This window comes from Sceloporus occidentalis, unplaced genomic scaffold (genome assembly GCF_023333645.1).
Source record: "Sceloporus occidentalis isolate IW3139 unplaced genomic scaffold, rSceOcc1.0.p SCAF_8, whole genome shotgun sequence".
Classification (NCBI taxonomy): domain Eukaryota; kingdom Metazoa; phylum Chordata; class Lepidosauria; order Squamata; family Phrynosomatidae; genus Sceloporus; species Sceloporus occidentalis.
The window spans coordinates 32,776,738-32,801,793 of NW_028316988.1; the positions used below are offsets into that span (position 1 = coordinate 32,776,738).

Here is a 25,056-nt window from a genome sequence, read left to right on the forward strand (position 1 = left end):
CTTATCCATGGCAACTGGCAAAACCACCCACAACCCTCTATGCACCACTCTGGCTCTGTTGTGGGTTAATGACTGCTTGTGTCCAAATTCCCACCACTGTGGCCAATGGAGAGGGCTTTGCTGGATGATGGACACATCGGTTCCACTAGGCATGGGCAAAGGAAAGGGCGAGAAGCTGTGAGATTCATGGTCTCTCTGCCTCTGGAAGGGAGAGTCATTTGGGGGCCCACAGAACTCACATAGGGAGCGAAGGCCTGGCAGCAGGAGCCCCTCCCTGAAGGGTGAAGCCCCAGAGGGAGCCAATAGGGTCCGGGTGGGGGGCTGCCACCTCATTAAACCTTACAAGTCGCTCTGGTTTGCTCCTAGCCTCATCCCATTAATATTTACTCATGATGTAAATTGCAAATAAATGTTTTAAAGAGGAGAGACTTTCAGAGTGAGTGTCAGATTAAAGGCCTGTCGAGGGAGGAGATGCGTGCGGCAGAAAAGAGTTCTGACAGGGCCAGCTGGGCCCTATTCTTGGAGCGCAAATCCCATCAAGGCCTGGGAGATGGGCTCCGACACTGCGGAATATGATCCGAATAATGAGGTGTCATGTTTAATTCATTCAGAAGTTTTGCCTGGTGCAGTGTTGGGAAGCGGAGGGTGAGAGCCTTGCAAGGCTGGCATCGTTGGCACGTGGGCATCCACACAGGAGCCCCAAGCAGGGCCGAGCCAAGCTGCAGGTGTGAGGTGAGGGAAGGGATGAGGGTGGCCTACCTGGAAGGGCTCCACTGGGCGTGTCGGGGAGTGGGGGCAGTCAGGTGGCCAGTGTACTCACAGTGGGACTCTGCACTTACCTGTGGGGTGCAGGAGGCATGCCCATCTGAGCAGCTGCCCACTGGGGAAGGGTGATGCAAACTCCGCTCCCTCCTTCTCCATGTCTTCTGCAAGAGTCACATAGACCTCCCCTCATGGTTGCCCTTTGCTTCGGTGCCACGTTTGCTGCCTGTCACAGGAAGGAGAATGTGGGTGGCAAAATGGGTGGGGAGTCAGGAGGCTTTGCGGCGACTGCTCATGCTGGGCATCCACACATGCTAGGCATGTTTCTCCTGCATTCTGGCCATTGTTGAATCTGCATCTCTTGGTCATACCTCACTAAAGAAACCTTCTGTTTTAGCAGTTTGGTCTGCTTTTACTGTTATTTTGTTTCCAGTACCAGCTCCTTTGAGACAATGCAGCAGACATTCTGAAACCAGACCAGGTGGGTCGAATGGGCCTTTCCAAGACAAGGACTCTGCCGAAGCAAGGAAGACGATACCTCCAAAGGCAAAGGGGAGATGCTTTGCTCTGCTCCTGAACTCTGGCCGTTGCCTTCTGTTTTCTACACAATGGCATGTACACACGATCACATACAGAGACACACCGGCAGCCATGAGCCCTTTGTGTACTCCTCCCAACATACTTTTGGGGTATGCTTGCATTTTCTTTTTTAAAAAGCAAGTCAAAGCACCATTTCAGTCTTTGCAGTTATGAAATGGATATACTGAGAGGGTTTGTGTTGGTGTCAGATCACAGCATCACAAAATTTATTCATCAAGTCTGTTTGATGGCACACCGAACATGGTGGCATCCAAGAATACCAGAGCAGACTTGGGGATGCTGGCCCTTGAAGGCACTTTGGCAGGCTGGACTGGTTCACCCCACACAAATACACAACATCCTCCCCTCCTCAAACCAAAGAGAGAGAAAGAGAGAGAGAGAGAGAGAGATCCTTTTCTGTTATGTTTGAAATGGAAACTAGAGGACGGGTATGAAAGGAAAAGAATTTGATGGCAAATGTGTTTGGGGTTACCTGGCACTGAAGCCTAGAAGGTGGGGCACATATTCAAACATTATATGAAGCCCTCTGAGGACATGCCTATCCCCCCACAAAGAGCCCTCTGCAAAAGGCAGGGCCAGGTTGTTCCCTTTGGCTTTGATCAAGGCAGCCCAGGCAAAGCCTCCCTGACCCTTCCTCTGGCCAAGGCCCCCTCCCTCAGCAGGGACTGGACATGTGGCCCTCTCCCTTCTGCCCCATTGCCCCATTTGTCCTGGGGGTGGGAGGGAAGGAGTGTGCTGATCTCAGCCTTAAGGTCAGGGGTAGGCAACCTGCGGCCCGAGGGCCGGATGCGGCCCGGCGAGGCCTTGGGACCGGCCCCAGCCCGGTCCTGCCGCCGATTGCCGCCGGGGCCTTTGGGGGGCGATTGTCTATAGAAGCCTCAGAAACATGCATTTATCTTAACATTTTTTAAAAAATCAGCAAATTTTTTCATGTGTCCTCCATTTTTTATTTAAAAAGTGCCCTCCATTTGAAAATTTTGTCCTACATTTGTCCCGGTTTATTTATTTATTTAATTTTTTAAAAAATATTTAATTATTTATTTTTTGGCTTCGGCCCCCCAGTTGTCTGAGGGATGGCTACCCGGCCCCCGGCTCAAAAGGGTTGCCTACCCCTGCTTAAGGTGGTTGATCTGTGCCAAGTGGGGTGGAATAACTGCATACCCACCCATGCCCACATGCTCCTTCTCCTCTCTGGCCTCGTCTGGATCTGCTGGTGCATCGCCACTTCTACACTGGATTCCCCCCCCCCCCCACCATCCACCCTTGGAACAGCATCACCTTAGAATCATAGAGTTGGAAGAGACCGCAAGGGCCATCCAGTCCAACCCCATTCTGCCATGCAGGAAATTTAAATCAAAGCATCCCCATTGACAGGTGGCCATCCAGCCTCTGTTTAAAGACCTCTAAGGAAGGAGACTCCACTACGCTCCGAGGAAGGAATGTGTTCCACTGCCAAACAACCCTTACTCTCAGGAAGTTCCTCCTAATGTTGAGGTGGAATCTTGCTCCCACTTAGTTTTTGAACTAAAATGTGATGTTGTTGTTGCTGGTGGTGATGATGTTGCAAAACACAAGGTGGCTGTGATCAGCTAAATGGATTTCAGGAACTCAGATTTTGTTAAAAGTGCTTTCTGCCCTCCCCTTCCTGCCTCCCTCCTTTGCTGCTTGCTACTTTGAAGGAACAGGCTCCACCTTGGAACAGAACTTGTAAGCCGGCACCAGGCCTTTGAAATAGGTGGTCAAATGGCAGAGGAGTCCTCCGGTGATTCTTGGAGACCCCTTCTCTTTCTCCTGCTTCATAGACATGAAAGCTGGCTCAGTGACAGCAGCACTGAGTGCAGCTGAGCAAGAGAGCTGATCGCCCCAAGAGGACTCTGCCCCACTGGGGCTGCCCTCCTCTTTACCGTGGGCCTGAGTAGGCAGGGAGTCCCATCTCTGCAGACAGACAGGCATCCCTGGCTGGTTCTCAGACCTCCTGGTATACAGCCTCCAGTTTTGTTCTGACCAATTCCTGTGCCCTACGTGTGGACATGGACAGATGCCACTGGTGCTGAATCAGGGCTAGAATCATTAAATGGTTGAATTATAATGCAGGACAGGGATCCCAAGGGCCATCCATCCCGATCTCTGATGCCACACCGCTTTTGGGAGGTGTCCATCCAACCCTTTCCTCCAAAGGAGGACAGCAACCTCCTCTCCAAGGACGTCCATAATCCACGGATGAGCAGCTCTTACAGCAGAGGCTCTTCCTAATGTTTAGGTGTCATCACTTTTCTTGTCATTTGAATCCATTGGTTTGAGCTGCAGCCTCTGGAGCAGCAGAGAACAGGCCGGCTGCATCAGCCACGTGGCCAATAGCATGAGGAGCGGAGCATTAAAATACAAGGCAGTGGCTCCCCTTCACACACTCTGTGCCTGGGTTCATGGCTACACTCCAGAGGCAGAGAAGGGCCATTGAGAAAGGCAAGGGCCTGCTCTTTCTAACTCTGTGAATATGAGGTGGGGGGCAGCCTGCATGTTGAAGCCAGCATCAGGCCCACAACAGGGCTGGTCTGAGCCCACTGCCCTGCTAGGTTCTCCCAAGCAAGCGGGTGTCATTTGTCTGCATTTCATCAAAGATCCTCCGTGATATTTTGATTAGCAAACTGATTTATAGATGGAAACACCATCAGATAGATCCATAATTGGTTGGAAAATGGTGCTCAGAGAGTTGTCCTCAGTAGCTCCGCCTAAGACTGGGAGGACCGGAGGGCCTTCGGACCCTCTCCTGGGGCCAACAGTGTTTTATCAATGGTTTAGTTGCAGGTGTGGAGGGAATCTTTTGCAAATTTGCAGACGATACAAAATTGAGAGGGCAGCTAACACTCTGGAAGAAAGGAACAGAATTCAAAAGCACTACAAAACTGAGCTGAGCATCTGGCTTCCTTGAGGTGGGCTTGTCCAAGACTGTCCTGGTTGGAAAACAAAGCATCCTCTCCTTCTGCAGCCCAGCAGCTGGACCCGCCGCCAGCAGATTAGGTGGCTGAGATTAATGGGATCAGATCAGATCAGAGGAGAGATTAGGCGTGGTCAATAAAACCAGATTTGGGGAAAGAGATGCGGTCAGGAGGAATCAGGAGAGATTATTACAGGACGGCAGGCTCTCCTCGGGAACAAAGGGCCCTGATCCTCCTCCTTTTTTTCTCGCGGAAGGGAGAATTTGGCCTTCCCCCTTTGGGCAGCCATGGTAAACCACCTCCAAGAGGGCTTTTTTGACCTGGAAACTCTTGGTGGGCGCCCCTTGGGCCCTCTGCCTAGGAAAGAAGGCCTTCCTTGGGCTGGAAGGGGTCAGAGGGAGGGAGGGGAGGAGGAGGTGGAGGACTCATCATCCTGGGCAGTGCTGGGAGGGCTGTGCAGAGGTCGCTGCTCTGCAGTGCCAGAGATGTACTTCTCCGCCTTCTGCGCCCACGGCGAGAGAAAGGCAGTGCTTGCCTGTCAGCTCCTGCGTCCTTCACCAGAATAAGGAGGAGGAGGAGGAGGAGGGCGCGCTTTCTGCCACCAAGATCTATGGGGGAGTGGGGCTGGGCTGGGGGCGGCTGGTGATGCCTTTGAGTGTGGAAGGCCCTGATGGCAAAAGGCAGCCACCCATTTAACAAGGAGGTCTCTCCCTTTCGGAGCCCAGCAGAGCACCGAGATCATCAGAGGAGGCCCTTCTCTTTGCCTAGCCCCAGCCCCATTAAAAAACAACAACACAATCTGACCTGGAACTTTAAAAAATCAGATTTTAGTACTACAGTCTGGAATCATGTTTTGCAAAAGGAGATGTTCTTGTCATTGTGTTCCAAAGCAGTTATCAAAATAAGGCTGTAAGGAGGTGGGTGCTGAGCCCACCTTGGGAGGCCTCTTGCTCTTGCCAGGAATGCCCCAAACAGAGCCCCCCTTCCTGAGGAATTGTGACCACGTGGGGAGGAGAGGGGAGTACTGGGGGGATGAGAGAAGGGAAAAGAAGAGAGAGGCACATAAGTGGACTCTGTGTGTGTGTGTGTGTGGGGGGGGAGGTGGGCACCTGCGGACCCTGAGGCAGTTCAAAGGCAGCTCTGGTGGGAAGCAGAAGGAAAAGAGGAGGAGGGGAGGGAACCCCAGAACTATAGGGGATCCGGCTGGGGAGAAGAGAGGCAGCCCCTGTTTCAGCAGCCCTGAAGGAGGGAGGTGGGGAGGGAGGTGAGCCTTGTTGAGCTAGGTGGGGAGACCCTCAGGGCTGGGACCCTCCTCCTCTCCTCTAGGGGCTGGTGGGCTGAGGGAGCCAAGGGAGAAGAGCTCTGCCTGAGGGTCCTGCTTGGCCTGGCCCTCCAGGGAGGCCACACGCTGCTTCAGCTTCATCTGAGCCGCATCGTACTCGGCCAGCAGGCGGGAGAAGCGGGCACTGAGTGTCTCCAGGCTGCTCTCCAGCCGGTCCAGTTTCTCACCCACGCTGAGGCCCTCTGTGCTCTTGGCAGCTGCTGCCTCATCCAGCAACCCTTCCTTAGTGAGGATCTCTCGACCGCGTTCCTCCAGGAGCCGCTTGGCCTCTGGGTACTCGGTCACGGCTTCCATGAGGTCCTCCTTGGAGAGACAGAAGAGGTCAGAGTAGCCAATGCTGCGGATATTGGCTGTCCGCCTGTTGCCCATCTTGCTGCCCTTGATGTTAAGAATGCTGATCTCCCCGAAGCAGCAGCCGGCCGTCAGCAGGGCATACTGGGTCACGCCGTCATCGGCCACCACTGCCAGCTTCCCCTCCTTGATGATGTACATCTCCTTCCCAATGTCACCTTTGCGGCAGATGTAATCTCCGGGGCTGAAGACCTGCGGGCGCAGCTTGAGGACCAGTTCCACCAGGAGGCCTGCCTCGCAGTCTTGGAAGATGCGGACCTTTTTCAGGGTGTCCAGGTGGACATTGATGGCAATTTCGGCCCGCAACTTGTCTGGCAGATTCTTTAGTACTTCCCACTCATCCACCGTCTTTTTGTTGGTCCAGAGGTAGTCAAACCACTTGATCACCTTGGCCTCCATCTCCTTGCTGACCTTGCGGAAGTGCATGTAGTGCTTGACGGCATCGATCTTGGCTTGGAACTCGGCACGCGTGGCATTCATGTTGGAAATCATGGAGCCCACATTCCCCACAATGGTGGCAAAGATGAGGACACCAATCAGGAAGTCAAAGATGACAAAGAGGTACTCCTCATCCCGCACGGGCGGAGGGGTCTCTCCGATGGTGGTCAGGGTCAGTGTGGACCAGTATAGACAGTAGATGTACTCCCTGGTCAGGTAGCCATACTCTGGGTCTGATATATTGGGATACACCCAGGTGTCCTCCCCGAAGCCGATGGCCTTGGAGATGGCATAGTAGATGCAGGCATTCCAGTGGATGATGATCAGAATGTAGAGTACTAGGTTGGAGATCCGGAAGATGTTTGGGTAGCTGGTCCTGGTCTCAGTCCGGTCAAAGAACTCAAACATGCGGGAGAACCGCAACAGCCGGTTGAAGCGCAGCTCGGGGCGGTGCACCCCAAAGGCGAAGTAGCCAAAGTCCGTGGGCAGAATGGAGAGAAGGTCCAGCTTGAACTGGAGGGTGGCTATATACTTGTCCCGCAGCTTCTTGGGGTCCTTCACAAGCAAGCCCTGCTCCAGAAAGCCTGCCCAGGGAAGAGAGCCAGACCCAACACAATGGGGCATAAAAAGAGCAAATGGGGCTGCTGCATATGTCCCATTTACACCCCGCACTCACACACACAATCTGCCCCTCTTCTCTGCCAGCCAGTGTCCCTCCGCTCACCCGCCTGGAGCCAAACACAAGACAGGCTTCTCCTGGCGCCACCAAGAGGCCAAGGGACACGTTTCCCAGCTTCCCAGGGCTTCAAGTGTGTGAGTGTGTCTGTGATGCTCTGAGAACGTTCTGACCCGCATTTTCCTCGTTTCGGTCATTTCTTAACTGCTGGATATTATGGCAGAGGCTGTTGCTGTGCCTGAATGCTAATATCCAGGTGGATAATTTTACAAAAAACTATCCAACAGTGAAGAATCATCTCTTTGTCTAGAAATTCTCACTATAGTTTTTTAAAAATAAATGCTGTTAGTAAGATCCACTTTTTTGGGGCCAGGAAGGAAGGAAGAAAGGAAGGAAGGGACCACTCTGCTCCAGCTGGACATCTCCAGCACAAGCGCACCCACACCCACACCCACACACACACCTGTGCGCAGCCGGACGACAATGTCAGCAATGTAGATGCTGTCTGCAAGGTAGTCCAAGACAAGCCACCAGACTACATACCTCCTTTGGAGTTCATTGAAACAGGCGCTGTGGAGAAAAGCACCACTGGGTGATCCTTGGGGAAAAGAAGGGTGCCCCCCCCACCCCTAAACACAGGGTCAAAGCCAGAGCCCCAGGAGCACTTCCCATAAGGGTTTTCTCACTTCTGGGACTGGAGGCGGCAGTTAGAGGGCAACTGGGTCCCCCTCACTAAAAAGCTACCATTATAGATAGGGTCACTTGGTGTGGGACAGTGGTAGTGGCAGCAGCAGAGCATGGCCCAGCCCCCCTTCCCTCCACTTCACCCGCTCACTTGGCCAGACCTGAAAGAAACTGGACGGCTTGCTGGACAGGCAAATGGGTGAGCTAGGGGGCAATACTCCGCAACCGGGTCAACCTCCTCCCTTTTGCAGAGTGCCTTGGCTGGTGGCAGTGGTGGGTTTTTAAGATGTTGGCTGACTACCCCTCTGGGAGTTCACCACCTCTGGGCTTTCACCCAGTCCAGGCTGCTCCCCCTGCACCCCTTAGTGATGCCCTACCACCAGGAGCCACGGCTGGGAAATGGCAATGCAGCAGCAGCTGCTTCAGCACCAGAGAGGCAGCCGGAGGACTCCCTGTAGGGTTTGTGGGAGCCAGAAATGCAGCCCAACACCCCCCCCCCGCTGTATGAGACCGGCTCTGGGTCTGTGGAAAACACAATCCCCCCCTTCCCTGCTGACCCCCTCCAGAGATGGGCATGTGCATGAGGGGGCCTGGGCCTACCAGGAGGCAGCTTGCTCACCGGGCAACCAGCGTGCTCCAGTTGTAGAGGACAGGGATGGCAATGACCAGGAGCCAGCGGTAGTACAACTCCCCGGCAGGATCTACCACAAAGACCTTTTCCTTCTTCCTGCAAACAGAACCAGAGTGGGGCAGGGAGCAGGGTGGGCAGACCAGCCCTCAGCAGGAAGAGGGGCATCGTAATGGGGGGAGACAGGGCCCACGTCAGCATCAAAACCCCCATGGTCAGGATGGGAGGCAAAAAGGACAGGAGAGGTCCCCCTTCCCTGCTTGGGCACCTGCTGCCAACCCTGTGGACCCTCACATGTCTCTGGCCATTAGCAAGCCCCCCTCTGCAGCCCTCTGGGAGGAAGGGCCCCATGTGTTTTCTTTCCCCATGGGCCCAGCCTCTCCTCCGCTGCCCTTCTCCTCTCCTCTGCAATGGGGGCCCTGGCCAGTGGCAAGGTCTGGATCACCCTGTGGCTAGTCCAGGGTCTATTTCCTAGATGCACACCCACCTCCACCTCCCAGCTGGCATCCTATGGAACAGACACTTTCCACCAAGTGATGAATGGCAAGTCAACACTCAGATGAATTCCATTGCTCCAGTGAATCTACTCTAGTCGAGATTAAACAGGATGAAGGCCCAAGCATGTCCCAAACTGGCAGAGGGAGACAGGTGGACAGCAAAGTGCTTGGGGGTGAATGGGACTCCATCTTAGGGGGTGTTTGCTCACTTCTTTTTTTCATCCTGGTCCGTCAAGGTGTCTCCACTTGCCATGGCGGTTGCCAAGGTGTTTGCATCCGGCCCTCGGAAACGCTCGAGGAAGGAGTCTGTCCGCACATCCTCTTCCCTCTGCAGGCTTTTATTCATCCACCCCCGGAGGGCCATCACCAGCTGGGCTACCCTGCAAGAGAGGGAGGGAAGCATCAAGCGGGGACCCCTGGCTCCACAGGGAGAGCCCCCCCCCTACAAAGGCCTCCTCCTACATGGAAGTGACCCCCAAGCACCAGCCCTGGAAGAGCACTTGGCCCACAGGGTGGGCCCAGTCGGCTAGAAGGAAGAATCCTGTCCAAAGAGCAGAATCAATCTGGACCAGAGTTGTGCGTAGAGGCAGGAATCATACATGCCATCGGTGTCCAAGGGGTAATTCAACCCCAGAGGGGGCTCCCAATCGGACTGCCCCCCATCCAAAATTGGGAACAGGAGCCACGGGGGGAGTCCAATGGTGAGTGCCTTCAGGGGCAGAGACAGGAGCCCTGATCCATTTCCCAGCTCTACCAAAGAGGCAGCCGGGCAGACAGATGCACTGTGGGCTCAAAGGAGGCCCCACCCAAGAGAAGAAGCACCCAGGAGCTGTCTGGCCTCTCTCCCCTTAGTGCCTCCCTCATGCTCCGCCACAGAGCCCCAGGCCAGGCCAGCCCCACACATACCTGGAAAGCTCCCTTTTCTTCCGGATGGACCTGTGGGGCTTCGGTCTTGCTTCATCCAAGCTGGCCGACTGCTGCAGCTCTGAGGATGTGTCATTGAGGACACTGGAGGACCCACTGTGCGGAGGAGAAGAGAAGGACCATACACGCCAGTGAAACCTCGAGAGGGGTAGGGAGAGGGGTGAATCCCACCTCCAACACGGGGCAAGGGGAGTGTCTCTGCCTTTGTCCAGATCCTGAGTTTCTCTCATTGACCCCCATAACCCTCCATTTTGTTTGGTAGCATGCAGCCTAGGGCACATGCAGAGTGCCTTTGCCTCACCTGCAGCTGCCTTGTCCCCGCCCCCACCTGCTGTTGCGATTGCTGAGCTGGGCCTGCTCTGGCTTATTCTCCGAGGCCCTTCTGGCTGGCGTTGGGGGCTGGCAGTTGGCAGGGAGGGCCTTGGTGCCATTGCTTTTTTTCGTCGTCATCTTCCATGCACAGAAGGGACACTGGCACCCCCCACAACCTGTGAACCTGCACCAGAAGACATTTGGGAACTGAATCAAGTGGTAGAGACAGGGAATTGCGTCCTAAATACCAGAACAAGTCAGGAGAATTGAGTAACTTTCTTTCTTGTCATACAAGCCATAAATGTCAGTCAGTGCCCTTTGGCCAAATATTGGGAGCAGGGTGAGGGTGTATTGTCACACATCTGCCAGTGGCCAAGTCACCGAAATGACTGAATGAGGTCATTTTCACTGTGTCTCCAGACCAGATCGGGCCCCTTCCATGGGACCCAGGGCCACCCACACACCCCTGCCCCCACCCTGCTTGGCTTCCTGGCTCTGCCCAGGCACCACATTGGGCCACCACTGCCAACGGCCACAGGGTTCGACCAGGGGCTTGCAGGAAGTGGCTCTCTGGGGTCTGTACACGCATGTGTACCCCCACCCACCCAGCCACCCAGAGGGATCCAGAACAAACCACAAAGACTGCTGGCCATGGTCCAGCCACACTCAGCATTATGGTTGATGGAGGTGGGCAAAGTTCCTTTTCCTGAGAATTAAAGGGACAGTGGAAGGGCAGCAATAGAGTTGGTGCCCACCAGGAGCCCCCCACCCATTTTGGCCCTGAGAGTCACCTTCCCAGTCCAAAATCACCCCCACCCACCCTGGGTCCCTCTTGGGCAGATGACCCTTGGTCTCCCATCTGTGTTATGGAGATGCAGCCCAACTGCCTCACAGGATTATCTCAGATGATGATGATAATGATGATAAAGCAAAATGAGAAACGCTATTTGAGGGGAATGTCCCTTCTTCTGGATTGACCCTGCATCCAAAGGTGAAGGATGGAGACTGGCTGAACAAAAAGCCTTATGTGTTCAGCTGCTCATCTGAATTTCAATAACTTGGGAGGGGGGCAGGCCTCCCACCCTTCTTTCCCCTCGGCCTCTTTTTCCACCCCTCTTTCCATCTCCCAGGCCTTCCTCCCTGTTATTATTATTATTATTATCATGCAGGGCTTCTCTCAGAGACCTTCATCTCTGTCCCGGTTGCCGTGGCGACAGCATCCGCAGCAGGCCCTTCCCTGGCAACAGGTGCAGGTGCTCCCTTCTCCCTCCCAAGAGGCCCACAGCCAAGCCACCATGAGGACTATGACAAACCCTGCCATGAGTGCCAGCCCTGCATTGTCAAGCCAGAGGCCATGGCAGGGCAGCTCAAAATCTCTCATGCCAAGACCTAGTCCTATGCCCCACTGACTGGTTCTGAGGGTCCGGTTTTGAAAGAAGTGGTACCATCATCATCTCCATCTAACTCTGAGGCTCATTCATTCTTGAAACTCCAGATCTCTGGCAGAGTGGGGAGGGGATTCTCAGAGTGGTGGGACCCCCAGAAGTCAAGGCCTCTGGCCCTTCAGTGGCTGGGAAAAGCACAGGCGTGGGGTTGGTGGGGTGGTCTCCCTCCTCACAGGCAGCTGAAGGCCTGCATGTGCTCACGGGGAGCCCACATGTGGACTGGACCCTCCCTGCCCCCACCATGTTGGTAGAGAGTGAGGCCCCTGGGGTCAGGGGAGCAGCAGGAGGCCTCATGTGGAGGAGGAAGCCCTGGCTGCAGGGCTGTGAGACTCCCAAGCACCCATCTCTGGCCTCCCACTGGCACCCAGTTCGCCTCCTAAAGTCCTCTCCAACTGGGCCCAAACCATAATATTTGGGGGAGGAGGGCAGGAGAGAGATTGAGAAAAATGCACACAAATAGAATGGCTGTAGCAGGGAGTGGGACACCATGGACCCCCCCACCTTCCAAGGACTGACCTCTCTGTGCTTCAGGGGTACTGTCTCCACTGTGATCTGAAGCTGTGCTCCCAGCTCCCTACATGTTTTAAGAAGTTCACAGGGGGGCTGTTGTTGACGGAGGGGGAATCACAGCCATGCTGGCTTTGCTGGAGTGGATCCCATCGGTTGCCAAGGGGACCTGAGGTTGATGGAAGAGGAAAGAGGAAGGGAGTCAAGGAGAGAGTATGTCCCTCCAGTCAACCCCTCTGGCCAGGGACAGCCCCCTTGAAGACACCAGGTACCCCCCACAGCCACCCCTCCTGCCCTCTGATACCACCCAGTGCCCCTTTGGGGGGTGGGAGGGAGGACAGGGGTCACCTCCAGCAACCTCTGCCTCTGTCTCTGAGACCCAGCCCAAAGCAGGCAGCACTGTGCCAAGGGAAGGACGCAACAGTGGACAGACCCAGATGTGGAGGCCTTCAGCCAAGTGTGTCACAGTCATCTCTGTGTGATGGACAAGAGGAGAACATTCTAGGGCAGTTGGAAGCATCTGTTTGAGCCACACAGAGAGAGAGGGAGGCTGGGAATGTAGACTACTCTGCCAGTCCTGGTCTCTAGACAGTCCATGTTCATTAGTGACACACAGGGATTTCTCACCTCACAAGGCTCCGCGTTGGATGTTCCCAAAAGCCCTCTCCCAATTCCTCAGCTGCCGTCCCCTCGGCTGGGTCCGTTTGTTCAAAGCAGAGTCACCTCCTGGTGCTCTTTGAGGCTGTGAGAAATTCAGAAGCAAGAGAGATCCCCAGCCCCCAACCTGTGTGCAGAAAATGCCCATCAGGATGAAGAAAAAGAATAAATACACAACACACACTCTGTGCATGTGCAACATTGTCCCATGTTTACTCACTGCTCAGCGCCACTGCACAGACTCCACTTTGAGATCGAATCTAGGTTGGGTGCTGGGCTGGTCAGCAAGGGCAGTGGCCCTTCCAGGTGGCTTTGCTGGCTGGCCAGTGGTGGGCCTCAGTTCCCCTTCCTCTCCGGCTGGGACCCAGGAAATGAGGATGGCCTTTGGCAGACCCTGAGGGGCCCATGAGGTGGGAAAGCGGCTCTCTTGACCCCACACCTGGAGCTCAGCTGGCAGCTCCCTCCCTTTGCTCCAGCCAAGTGGCCTTGGAGTCAAGCAGGTCAAGAGAGAGGCTGCTGCTACCTGCGCACTGCCTCCAGTCCTGAGCAAAGTTGTAGCAGCCACAAGCGCTGGCTCTGCCACACTGCCAGCACCTAGGGACCTTGGTGCTGCTGCTCCTGTTCCCTTGTTGGTTGCCTCAGCCTCCCGCCCACTGCTTAACCCTCCTTCCTGTGCCTCCCGTTGGAAGAGGCAGCCAGGTCCAAAGTGTGTGTGGGTGGGTGTGTGGGTGTGTGTGTGTGTGTGGGGGGGGTCAGCTACACCACATCTCTAACAGGGATGGACAGCTTTGCTGCATTAAAAGGTGGGCCTGGATACCTGCCTCCGCCGCCACTCTTTTCTCACCCCTTGGCCTGGCTGGCAGGTGGGGCTGAACATCAGAGGAGCTGCTCAGAGGGACCTGCCAGTCACCAGGGTCTGAGAGAAACCTACTGCTCTCAGTCCAAGGCTAAGGCTGGGCACAGAGGGCCTCTCTCCTGGAAAGATATTCCCCCACCCTGCTTTCCTCCTCCTCGCAATAACAAGCCCTAAAATTCTCTGGCAGCTCACCTTTCCTGGTTTGATAGGGCTATTTGTTAAAAAAAAAAAGCTGATTTTTAAAATTTGTTAAAGCCCATACAGTGAATTTATTGATTTTCATCTGAAGCAGGACTTAGAAGGAAAACAACCCCAGCAGCAGGTCTTGGAAGAGGCATCCTCCTTTGAGAAGATTGCTTTCAGGAGATGCCTGTTGCTGCCTGCAATTGCTGGAGCAGTTGCTAATTAGAAGACCTCTTTGTTCTTCAAAAGGGCCTTTCTGAAATAAACTAAAATAAGCTAATAATCCATCTCTAGACAACTCCCTTCCTCATTTTATTCTTCAGTGTGCTGTCACTCACCCCACACTCCTGTCACACTCTGGTTGTGAAACAAAGACACCTACTGCCCAGCAGCACTGTGGTCTCTGTGTTGTGGCGGGTGCTGGTCAGGGCTCACTGGGGGCCTGGCAAAGAAAGGGACTTGGAGGCCTCCTGGCTAGCCCTGGGCTGTGCCAGATCCGCCCAGGCTTTGAGAGAGAGCAGGGGGTCCCTGCGACCAGGCAGCAGGTCCTTTATCACAGATTGAACCAGGAGCCTCTTCCACCTGAGCATGGCATGCGATTAATGCCCCAGCTCCCAGAAGGCAGCCAGCACATGCTCAGAGGCATGCTTCTCTTCTGAGCACCAGTGCAGGGAAAAGCTTCTGCGGTCCCTTCGGTGCATGAGTGTGTGTGTACCAGACTTCCCAAAGAAACTGCAGGGCCCACCTCTGAAATGGTCCAGCCAGGAGCAGCCATTGGGTGGCGGACTCCGCTCTTCAGCCAAGCAGCGAATGTAGCCTGGAAAGACACTTGTGGCTGTGTAAGGAAATCACAGGCAGCTTGCAGGAGCAAAGCCACTCAGCCCACAGGCCCATCGCTCTGGAACAAACGGAGGAGGTTGGAGAAGTGCCAGCCACCGCTGCTCCTTGGAAAGCTCCCCGGTGTGTCTCTGTTGCAAAACATGCAACCACCAAACCCACAAGAGTCCTTTCTGGGGCAGAGGCAGGTGAGTGGTGTATGTGTATGGGTGTGTGTGTGTGTTGTGAGAGGCAAACTGCCAGCTCCAGGAGGAAGGGCATGGGGGGCAAAGGGCTGGTGTTAACCCCAACTGTCACCTTCGCCTCAAGGACCCATGCTGGAACTGTGAAGATGGATTGTAGGGACCAAACAGAGGCGGTGGGGGGGGGGTCTCTGTCTGTCCCCAGATCATTCCCCACACAGACAAACATGGGTCCATTTACCAGGCATTTTATTAGGATTTGGTCATGCCAAGCTCCTTCACATGCTGTCAGTTGAACACCAGCACTGCAGATTCTGTTGGGTGGGTGGGGACTAGTAGAGAAGCCCCTCCAGAGTTCCCCAAAGGCCCAGCTGGAGCTGCTGTCGGGGGCTGTGGAACCTCACAGAGATGGCTTGGTTCAGTCCTCCACAGCAAAATCCCAGCAGAAACCAATGGGAAAAGCAGCAGCTGCTCTCAAACATTTTACTAAGAAAAGCTTTACCTGGGAGTCATGGACAAATCCTTAATCCGGCTGTGCATCAATGCACACCAGCCCTGCAAGGTAGGAGCCTCTCCCTTCACTGTATAGTCATCCCTGTAGCTGGATGACAATGGGCATTTGGAAATGTGTGGGCACACACAGCAATCTGGTCAGCTCAATGACCCCTTGTACTGCTGCAAAGTCCATCCACTGGGGCTTCCTTGGCCCTGAGTGTAAGGAGATCTGCCCCAAAAGCATGCCATCATACCATGCCAGTTGGCCTTTCAAAGAGACTCACCCCAACTGTAAACTAGCCTCTGGGGCGAGGGAAAGGGGGCTACTCTGCCCAGTTGTCATCACTGTGGCATCTCTGGAGGCCTCCCAGCATCACTCGTGCTGTTCGTAATTGTGCCCTCTTTCCTTTTCTGCCCCATGGCCCTTCTGGGTCACAGCCCTTTCCTACTTCCTTTCCCACCTCAGGCTCCCCTCCCTCCTTCCCTCTCTGGGTCTCCTCCCAGGACATCTATGCAGCAACAGGTGGGCTACTAACAAAGTGGAGGGACAGAGGGGTGCGAAGTCATCTCCGAAGCCAAAGCCACATGTTGAGGACGCAGGCTGAGACCAGGATCGAGTAGAAGAGCAGCTGCTTCTGGCGCCAGCCCATGCTCTGCTCCTCCAGCGCCTGCAGCCGCCCAGAGATCCTCATCAGCTGCATTTCAGAGAAAGAAAAGGGGAGACAGGGGATGACCAGTGCCTGCATCCCAAGGACACACAGACAGAGCCCCAGGAAAGGCAAGGAGCAAAGGTCAGGCCGCTGGGGGTGGGGGCAGCTTTGGTACCTGCTTCTGCATTGCCAGGATGCCAGTGGGGCCAAACTCCTCCAGGGAGCTCTCCAGAACCAGGGTCACCTCCGGAGAACTAAGAAGGGAAAAGCAGACAGGACCCATCATCCCTGGCTGTCATCCCTAAACATTTCATCTCACTTCCCTGCACCTGAGCAAAGCCATCCTTTTAATAGTTCCCCCATTATTTGCTTGCTAAATATTTACGCCATTTCCACCTTCCTTCCACCCCACCTTTGCCTCCTTCTTCCCCGCTGATAACAGCTACGCTATGTAAAGCCTATGGCGCTATATAAATAGACATAATAATAACAACATGTGGCAGGGGTATTCACAGTATCTGTCTCAACCCCTCTGGGGGAGGAGTTCATATTCCAGCACCCAGAATCCCCAACTGTTGGCGGTGTGAGGGAGCCTTGGGGAGGTGCAGTCCAACCCCATCTCTCTTGTTGGAGGTGAGCCAAGGTGCCAGTCTCCCTTCCCCTCCCCATTCTGCCTAAGGGGAGCCATCCTGGTGGCAGGTTGGAGGGGAGCTGAGGGCTGGGGGGGGGCTGAGGGGGGCAACGTAGCTGTGGCTGGACTGGGGCAGAGTGCAAAGGAAAGGCCAGCCCAACACATGCATTGACACATGCATTGACTCCCAAGATTAGTCCCTACTGCAGAAAGACGGCACACAAAGCCCAAACACACACCCAGAGATTAGGAAGCTGCCCCAATCTGCAGCACATCAGGCTGAGCAAAGCTGGGCAGCCCCAGCGTCACCTGGGGAAGGGGGCTGGGAGAGGCCTCTGGAAGAGCTGGACCAGCTGCTGACCCAGGAAACGCAGCACCTGGAAGACGTTCTGTGGGGAGTAGATCCGGGACCCCCGGGGGAAGAGGGGGAACTGGGGGGTTGGGGGCAGAAGAGCCCTTGGCCGGCTCCAGCCACCGGGGGCCATGCTGTGCTCCAGCCTGCAGGGCACAGGGACACAACCAGACCCTGTTACTCCCTCTGGTGGCAGAAGGGGCAGAACCATACTGAAGCCCCCCCATTCACCCCACTGTGGCCCTTGGCTCTGCAGGGCTGGGCCCAGAGAGAGGCCCTGCATCTCTGCCAGCCAAATCGCCTCCCTCACCACCTGTGCCAGCCTTTCTTTCTCTTACCAGTCCTGCCTCTGCCGGGCAGCAGCCTCCATGGCCAGATGGGGAGCATCCATGGGGCACTCACCTCTCTCCTTCCGGGCTCGGCTGAGATGTCCCTGTGGGGAGTGAGAGGCCATCGTCCGCTGTGAGTTTAGTGAGAGAGAGAACTCACAGTGTTATAAGGTCACAGTAGCAGTTTTCTACAACACTACTGCTGCAAGGCCTCTCCAGAAAGCCTCCATGGGGAGACCCCTTTTGTCAAGTGGCGGTTGGAAGGCTGGCCTGCAAGCACAGGGGCACTGTAGCCGGGGACCCCCACCCCACAACAGTCCGGAGATGTGATCCTACATAAGAAGAACTGCCTAAGGGACTCTCTGCCACTGCCATTACCTATTACATCTCCATTAGGACCAACAGTGCCATGTTCCAGATCACAGAGGTCTGTGCTTTCAGAAGCCTGGGCAGTGAGAGCAGGGAAACCAGGGCATTGTTTGGGTTTATAGAGAAAATCCTCCTTCCCCAGACATGCATGCACAACTTTATATCCAGTAGGAAGCCCACCCCACTTGGCAGGTGGCAGGGGGGGGGGAGATGCTGCAGGCCACCCCCCCCAAGACTCATCCCAGTCAGCCTCGAACTGGACCCTCCTGCCCACCTGCAGGCAACCCAAAATGCCAGCTGGCATTGGGGCTGGTAGCTGTCCTGACTGCTGTGCCCAGGGAGCAAAGGCCCCAGTTGACGGTCATTCTAGAGACTGGCAATTGCCTGGTGGGCGAAGTCTGGTTACCAAGAGTCCTCTTGGCATGGGCAGCATGGCCTCTCTTGTTGCCGCCCCCCACATCTGCCCGGAAATGTCCCATTTGCAACACAGCTGGCGCAGCTGGCAACTGGCATCAAAGGCCTCTCCTGTGTATGGGGAGGGGGCAACGACCCCTGGCTCTTCAAGTGTGTGTTTGGGGAGGGGTCCCCTCGGAAGCCGAAGGATGGCCCCAGAAAACAGCACCCTCCCTCCCTGGCAAGGAGAAGCAGGCCCCTGTAGCGCCGGAGGCCTACCGGGCGTTTGCGTTTCTGGGCCCCAGAGGAGGAGACGAGGCTCAGGAAGGGCTCCTGCCCATCAAGCGCCGCCTGGAGGGCCAGATCCAGGGAGGCATCGCCCGCCGAAGGGGGCCACGGACCCGAGAGAGACCTGGAAGCCACCTCCAGCATTTCTGCAAAAACCAGGCAGGGAGGGAGGGAGGTCAAGGTGGTCTCCTTCTCGCTCCTCCGAAAGAGTTCCAGGAACCCCCTCCTCCCACGGCCCCCCTTGCCCCCCGGCCTCAGCCAATGCATCGCCTGGGGAAGAGGGCGGGGGAAGCCCGGGGACCCTCTTTCCTGGGGGGGGGGGCTGGCAATGAAGCCCCACGGAGGGAGGGGGCGGCAGGGGGCCTTCCCGTCCCTTACCTGCCAGGCAGAGCCGGTCGGGGACCTGCATCTGGAGGGCGGCGGCGGGGACCCCCTCCGGCTCCGAGGCCCCGGGCCCCTCCCAGGCCCCCAGGAGCCGCAGCCGGACCGGGACCTGCATCCTCCGGCTGATGGCCGCCGTGAAGGCCGCGTCGCCGCCGGGGAGCCCCTCCGGGCTGGGCCCCACCGCGACCCACATGGCTGGAGGGCAGCCGAGGAAGGGGATCGGGGCCGCCGAAGACGCTCCTCCTCCTCCTCCTCCTTGTCCGCCGCCTGAGGGAGCAAGGCCCCAGGTGAAGCGGGGCTGGGAGGGCCTGGATGCCTTCCCTCCGGCGAAGCCCCGACCGGCGGGGGCCGGCCTGAACCTCTTCTGGCCCTTGCTCTGGAGGCACCGGGCGCCTCCTGTTGGACCAAGGTCGCCAGGCGGGGGCCGCTCCTCCTGCCCCCCCCCCCAGCCTCCCGCAGCCCTCGGGGGCACCGGGCCTCTCCGCCCGAGGCTCCCCCAGACCGGCCTCCGGGACTCCCTCCCCTGGTGTCGGGCGAGGGAAGGGGAGAAGCCCCGCCGCCCAGCCCCAGGTACGTGGGGGGTAGGGGCTCTGCACTCGGTCCATGCTCAGAGTCACGGCTCGTCCCGAGGGGGGGAGGCGGGAGGGCCCTCGGCCGGACTCCGGGGGGGGGGGTACTGGGCCGAGAGGCTGGGTCTGGCCTCTCCGGCGCTTCAACCTTCCTCCCGCCTCGGCCCCGTTCCCTTGCCTTTGGGGAGTTCCCGGTACTCGCCGCCGCCGCCGCCGCCGCCGGGCAGCTGTCCGTCCCGATGACGTCAGCGAGGCCCAGCCGGCGCCCATTGGCCAGGCGCTGCCCCGCCCCCAGGGCTGGCTCCCTCCGGTGCGCGGCGCCGCCTGAAGGGGTCAGTCGTTGGGGCGGAAGGGAGGCAGGGACGGCCCGGGAGGGTCCTCGGAGGGCGGCTCCGGAGACCAGGGTTCGAGTCCCCGCTGCTCAAGCGTGGCCTTGGGCGAGTCACACTCTCTCCGCCTCGGAAAACCCCGCGAAAGGGCCTCCATCATCAGCCGGAAAAAGGCGGCACAGGAGGACAAAGAGGGAAAGAACTGCAGCCATACTTTGGAAGCCAACGGAGGGGTCTTTCAGGTCGAAGTTGGGACTGAAGTGCCTTCATCATCTTCTTTCTAAAGTGACGTAAGTTATCTGTGGCCCTTGTCTTCGTTGTTTTCATAGTCTCCAGCTTTAGGCACCTTTTCCTTTCCTGAGCCCATTGGCACAATTCTCACTCCATATAGCCATCTGCATGTATGTATGTATGTATGTGTGTGTGTGTATGTATATATGTATATGTATATATATATATATATATATATAGAGAGAGAGAGAGAGAGAGAGAGAGTGTAAAAGTCTTTGCTGTAGAGCTTGGAGCATTGTTTTCCTTGCCGGGGAAACTAGGGCTGGGGCCTGTGGCCACTGCTCTCCCTGGGGCTGGGGCTGGGAGGCACACTCGGCCTTTCCAGTCGGTGGGCCATTGCTTTGTTTGTCCCTCTCTTCGCAGCAGCAGCAGCAGCAGCCCCGGCAGCAAGGAGCGAGGCACCTGGGACCTGAGAGGCCGCCTGCAGGGAGGGGCCCTTTAAACACACAAAAGGAAGAGGCCGCATTTGCAGCTTCCCAGGACCAGACACACCTGGATGGCTTTATCCCACCTGCTGCCTGATACCATCCCAAAACCCTTGTGGAGGGGGCATTAAGGCCAGGCGGGAAGGTGGTCTTGGGACGAAGCCTCAACACAGATGCCATGTGGAGCCTGGCTATGTGCCCCCTCCGAGGAATGGCTTCCCATGACCAGCTCTTTCCAGCCCGCCCAGGGAGAGCAACTGGCCCCAAAGCGATCTGGGCCCCTGAAGCCCAGGGCACTGCCTTCACCCTCCACATCAAAGGTCCACTTCAGACGGGTTGCTGTCCTTGGGGGTCTCCAGGGTCTTCTCAACCGGAGGTCTCACCTCAGTCTCTTCTGCAGCTGCATCGTGGGGGAAACCCACTAGCCAGACTGGTTCCATGTTTCGGTTTAAAACCAGCTCGAAGTGTGAGAGGAACAAGGAAATCAAGAGGACCAGGCCTGGCTTTGTGTCTGCCCCCGCATTAGCAGGCAAGCCCCCTCCCAAACGTGCAAATCAAGGGGCCTCCGGCCTCCACAGAGCTAATCCCCCCCAACCCTCCCCCCCAGGATTTTGGTCTGGCAAAACCCTCACTTTAACATGTTGCCCCCCAAAACACCACCTGGTTTCCATACAGGCTTGATTTGCCCGCATTAGCTTTCCAGCACATGCCTGGAATAACCCACTGACCTCCCACTTTAAATTAACATTTCTCTTGGTTTAAACAAACTGTATAAATACAACAAAGCAGCACACATAAAGAGACAACAGGTATTATCTGGCTATGCCTTAGCACCATTGAGAAGGATGTGTGTCTGTGAGAGGGCATGCATGCGCATGTGCAAAGGGGTGCTGGGAAGGGAAGGTGGGGCACCCAAGTTACAGATCGGATCCTCCTGGGGGCATCTCCTTTTCGCAGGTCTTCCAGCAAAGGACTGCTCCACAGACCTGGGAGACAGTGGCAGCCCCTCCCACCAACGGTTGTGGGGCTGCGGCCCCTTCCCAGAAGGGGCAGGGGGGCCCGTCTTTGGAGAAATGGAGGACACGTGTGGGGGGGGGCAGAGGGGTGCCCTCCTCTCTTTCCTTTGCCACCCAGGTGAGGGAGAGATGAGTGACTCAAGTGCATGGGGTCCTTGGCCTTTCCCAGGACACTCACACAGTCCCTTCCTCTGCCCCACACATGAGGAGGGGGAGGGTGGGAAAGATCCTTTGCTGACCAGAGGAGCCCTCCACTCACAAAGAGAGGTGCTATTCCCTTCCTGGAGGGCCACGGACATTGCATCCAGCCCCACCTCCCGGCTGAGGGGGCAGTGGTCCAAGGGGGAGGCCGGGAGGCACGGAGGGGACGGTTCTCCTTGCTTTCCATGAGATCCCGCAAGTGAAGGGGGCATGCAGAGTCCAGGCACCACTGGGACTTTGGCGAGGGGACGATAAGGCTGCTCTGTGATGGCATCAGCTGGTCAGTCCAAAAGACTGGGGCACAGAGTTGGCAGTGCCCACACAGTCATTTCACCGGGGCAGAGGCAGCGGCAGCCACAATCTCCTCATACTTGGGCGGTGGGTCACTGTAGGAGGGGCTGGACTCTTCGCAGGCGCTGCTGCTGCCACTCCCTGCCCTCGGGTGCCTGGTCACCTCCTCATAGGAAGGGGGAGGGGTAGCGCTGGACAGTCTGGAGGCGGGCAGGTTGGAGGGGGGCTGCAGGGAACTGTCTGAATGGCTGGTGGGGCCAAGACCCCATCGGCTTTCGCCAGTCCCTCGTCGGCTGCTGCCGGCCCCGGTGCCAGGGTCCCGCTGCTGCCCATGGGCATCGCTCTGGCTGTGGTGGGAGGCCTCACGGTAGACCATCACCCTGGGCAGGCCACGTCCAGTGCGCCCGGCCAGGTAGCGGCTCTGGGTGTAGGAGGGCCTGTGGCGAGTGGCCTTCTGCAGCTGGCATCGCCAGATGATGAAAAGGCCGATGACGATGAGGAGGGCCACGCCGAGCAAGGGTACCACCACATACATGGCGTCTGAGCGGCCAGAGCCCTCGCCGGGGTCCTTGACCGAGTAGGCATAGCCTTTCCAGAACTCCATCTGCAGCCGGTGGGGAGAGAAAACAAGTGTTGGGTTAACTGTGCCCCCAGGTGCATTGTGGGTCTTGGTGCAAAGGATTCTGGGACAGCAGCAAGCAGCCTGGGAAGGAAGCAGCCCCTAACTGAGGGGAGGAGGAGGTGGTGCAAGGTGTGTGCCAATTCCAGAGCCTCTTCCCTGCCCAAATGCTTGTGTGAATCTGCCCCACTCACAATCTGTGCTACCAAAAAGTCATTCCTGTGGGCAAGTATTACACAGAACAGAGCCATATGCCTTTGCCCGAGAGGCACATCTTCCTAAACATTCACTTTTAACTTTACGTGACAAAAACAAATTTTTCACCCCCAATGCCTGTCTGATGTTATTGTCTACATTGACCCCCCCTTTCTCCAGTGTATTTCAACCTCCCCCCCCCCCCCTCCCGCAATCCCTGTTGGCTTCAGGAGGGCTTCCTCTCTCCCTGCCCAGTTTGTAGGGTGCCCTTTAGCCCCAGCAGCATCCTGGGTACAATGGGAAGGGGCTTAACACAGGCCAGCTGAGGCCTCCAGCGCCAGGGTTTCCTTTGGGCCAAGGGGTACATTGGTCAGCAGAGGCCCCATGCCTCCCTTGCCCACCATGGCCCTGAGCGGGACCCTGACCCCCACGGGTGCAGCCATCTCAGGGGCAGGGGATGGGACGCAGCCATCACACGCAGGACCCCTGCCCCACTGGCCGGCCGGCCGGACCCCTACCGTCTTCTCCTTGTTCTCAAAGACCTCCTTGACCTCCTCGTAGCTGCAGATCTCCTCCACACATTCGCGCTCGATGGTGCCCTGGCGGAACTCCTCCAGGAAGGCATTGGCCCGAGGGAGGCGCTTGAGCAGCGAGTGCGCATTCTGGGCCGCCAGGAAGGCTGTAAGCAAGGAAGGAAGGGGCAGGAGAGGGATGGGGAGCCATGGGGGGCAGGCAGGAAGAAGCCTCAGGGAACCCCAGGCCCCCTCCCCTCGCTCCTTGTGGCCCCAGAGGAGACCCTGCCCCTGGCACCCCCAAATGAGCCCATGGGCAAGTGGGGCTCCTTGCTCCTGGTCTACTCCCCTGCCTTCTGCCAGGGCCCCAGGGAAGGAAGCATGGCATGCCCCCCATCCCCGGCCCCTGGCAAGAGAGGTTGGGGGAAGGAGCGCTTTCTCTCCTCTCGCCCCCATCTTGTTTTTTTCCCGGGGGGGGTTATTACTTACTTGCCATGTTCGTCCTGCTCACCCACCGGTCACTCATCCGTCGGAAAGAGAAGGAGGGGTCAGCGGGAGAAGTCTCCAGAAGGGACCCCCGGAGGCCCCGATTCGCCTCTTGCTGGAAGGGAAGCTGGATGGGACCCCGATCCCTCGGAGGCTGGAGGCAGAGGGGCCCCCGAGGGGCCCCGGCGGCCCGGGAAGACTCCCTCCCTCCCCATGGAGACCCCCGAGAGCAGACCCCCGCCCCCCGCTTCCGCCTCTATAAATACCCCGCCGTCCTAGGAGGTTGCCATGGCAACAGCGAGGAGGGAGGGGGCGATGCTCCGCTGCTGACGTCAGGCGCCCCGCACCCACGAATTGGGGGGGTCTCCGAAGGGAGGGAAGGAGGGGGCCCCTTCCTTCCTTCCTTCCAGCAGCGACGGCAACGCCCCCCGCCCCGAGACCCTTCCGCCGGCCGAGGAGGAGCGCCCCTTTCCCCAAGGCCCGTCCTCACCCTCCTGGCCCCTTTTTCCAGTCGGTGGGTCGGGGACCGCTCAGAGCCAGCAGCGGCGCCGGGGGTCTTGGAGGAGGCGCCCCTCGAGGGGGGCGGCGAAGGGGCGGGGCTGAGGCGCTCGTCCGGCCAATCACGCTCTTGGGGCCCGCCTCCCCTTTACGTCAGAGCAGAGGCAGGGAGGGGGAGGGGAGCCGCGAAGGCTTCTGGGGACTGTAGTCCAGGCTCAGTCCCCCGACGGTCAGAGGGAGCGAAGAGGAGGAGGAGGAGGGGGTGGCTTCGGGGGGGGCAGCCGGGAAAGGGGCTGGTCGGGGAGGAGGCTCCTGCGGGGCCATTCTTCTTTGTGCCCCCCGCCAACAGTCTGCGCCTTATGGGGGTCCCATGAGCCTTTGAACGGTCCCATGAGCCTTTGCGGCCGAAGAGCCGAGTAGAAATGCTCTGGATTAATTATTGGAGGGATGAATGAAGCCTCACGCGGCTGCAGGGGTCTCCAGTCCCACAGACCTCTGGTCTCCGCAGCTGAACCCCAAAGCACGGCTGGCAGCAGATCCAGATGGGGAGCGAAAGCCCTCGAACAAAAGGAGGCTCCAACGAAGGAGCCAAAGCCGGCTTCCCGCCGCTCTCCCCGACAGAGACGCCTTCAGCACCGCGGGCAGCGACCCTGGACCCTGGCCCTGGAGGGCCCCCGGACGCCCCTCCGCCCCAGTCCCGCCCCAAAGGGGCCCCAGATCAGGGGGAAGAGGCGGGGGTCCCCTGGAGAGCCCCTTGGGCCCAGAGGCAGGCAGAGAGAGGGAGAGGGGGGCCCTCGGGCGATGGACCCCGTCGGCCGGCAGGTGGCGCCCTCGCAGCGCCTGTGAGGCTGGGGGGGCGCTGGGAAAGTTCCTTTGCTTTGGGGGGGGGGCAGGAAGGTTGTGCGCCCAAGAAGTA

The 25,056-nt window shown here is 57.6% G+C and overlaps 3 protein-coding genes across 6 annotated transcripts; all 3 read right to left on the reverse strand.

The window, feature by feature from the left end:
* Window positions 1-5,080: 5,080 nt before the first annotated feature.
* CNGA2 (cyclic nucleotide gated channel subunit alpha 2) lies at window positions 5,081-14,595 on the reverse strand. 4 transcript variants are annotated; one of them, XM_089536061.1, is made up of 9 exons: window positions 14,544-14,595; window positions 12,730-12,886; window positions 12,112-12,271; window positions 10,140-10,334; window positions 9,821-9,934; window positions 9,124-9,294; window positions 8,409-8,516; window positions 7,569-7,675; window positions 5,081-7,013 (listed from the first exon to the last, which is right to left on the reverse strand). In XM_089536061.1, exons 4-9 carry the CDS (start codon window positions 10,286-10,288, stop codon window positions 5,578-5,580), a joined length of 2,085 nt encoding a protein of 694 aa, XP_089392187.1. In that variant the 5' UTR covers window positions 10,289-10,334; window positions 12,112-12,271; window positions 12,730-12,886; window positions 14,544-14,595; the 3' UTR covers window positions 5,081-5,577. The 4 variants fall into 4 exon arrangements, with proteins under 4 accessions (XP_089392187.1, XP_089392188.1, XP_089392189.1 ...); XM_089536062.1 differs by lacking the exons at window positions 12,730-12,886; window positions 14,544-14,595 and adding an exon at window positions 12,536-12,590; XM_089536063.1 differs by lacking the exons at window positions 12,112-12,271; window positions 12,730-12,886; window positions 14,544-14,595 and adding an exon at window positions 11,596-11,632.
* A 1,279-nt stretch (window positions 14,596-15,874) lies between these two features.
* Window positions 15,875-19,658, reverse strand: LOC149308586 (mitochondrial fission factor-like). Its single transcript, XM_089536065.1, has 7 exons — window positions 19,456-19,658; window positions 18,703-18,975; window positions 18,316-18,470; window positions 17,284-17,378; window positions 16,903-17,091; window positions 16,138-16,216; window positions 15,875-16,007 (listed from the first exon to the last, which is right to left on the reverse strand). The coding sequence occupies exons 2-7, from the start codon at window positions 18,899-18,901 to the stop codon at window positions 15,876-15,878; spliced, it is 849 nt and encodes a 282-aa protein (XP_089392191.1). The 5' UTR covers window positions 18,902-18,975; window positions 19,456-19,658; the 3' UTR covers window position 15,875.
* Window positions 19,659-21,117: 1,459 nt separating this feature from the next.
* PRRG3 (proline rich and Gla domain 3) lies at window positions 21,118-24,259 on the reverse strand. Its single transcript, XM_089536066.1, has 3 exons — window positions 23,646-24,259; window positions 23,163-23,323; window positions 21,118-22,434 (listed from the first exon to the last, which is right to left on the reverse strand). Exons 1-3 carry the CDS (start codon window positions 23,680-23,682, stop codon window positions 21,865-21,867), a joined length of 768 nt encoding a protein of 255 aa, XP_089392192.1. The 5' UTR covers window positions 23,683-24,259; the 3' UTR covers window positions 21,118-21,864.
* Window positions 24,260-25,056: the final 797 nt, after the last annotated feature.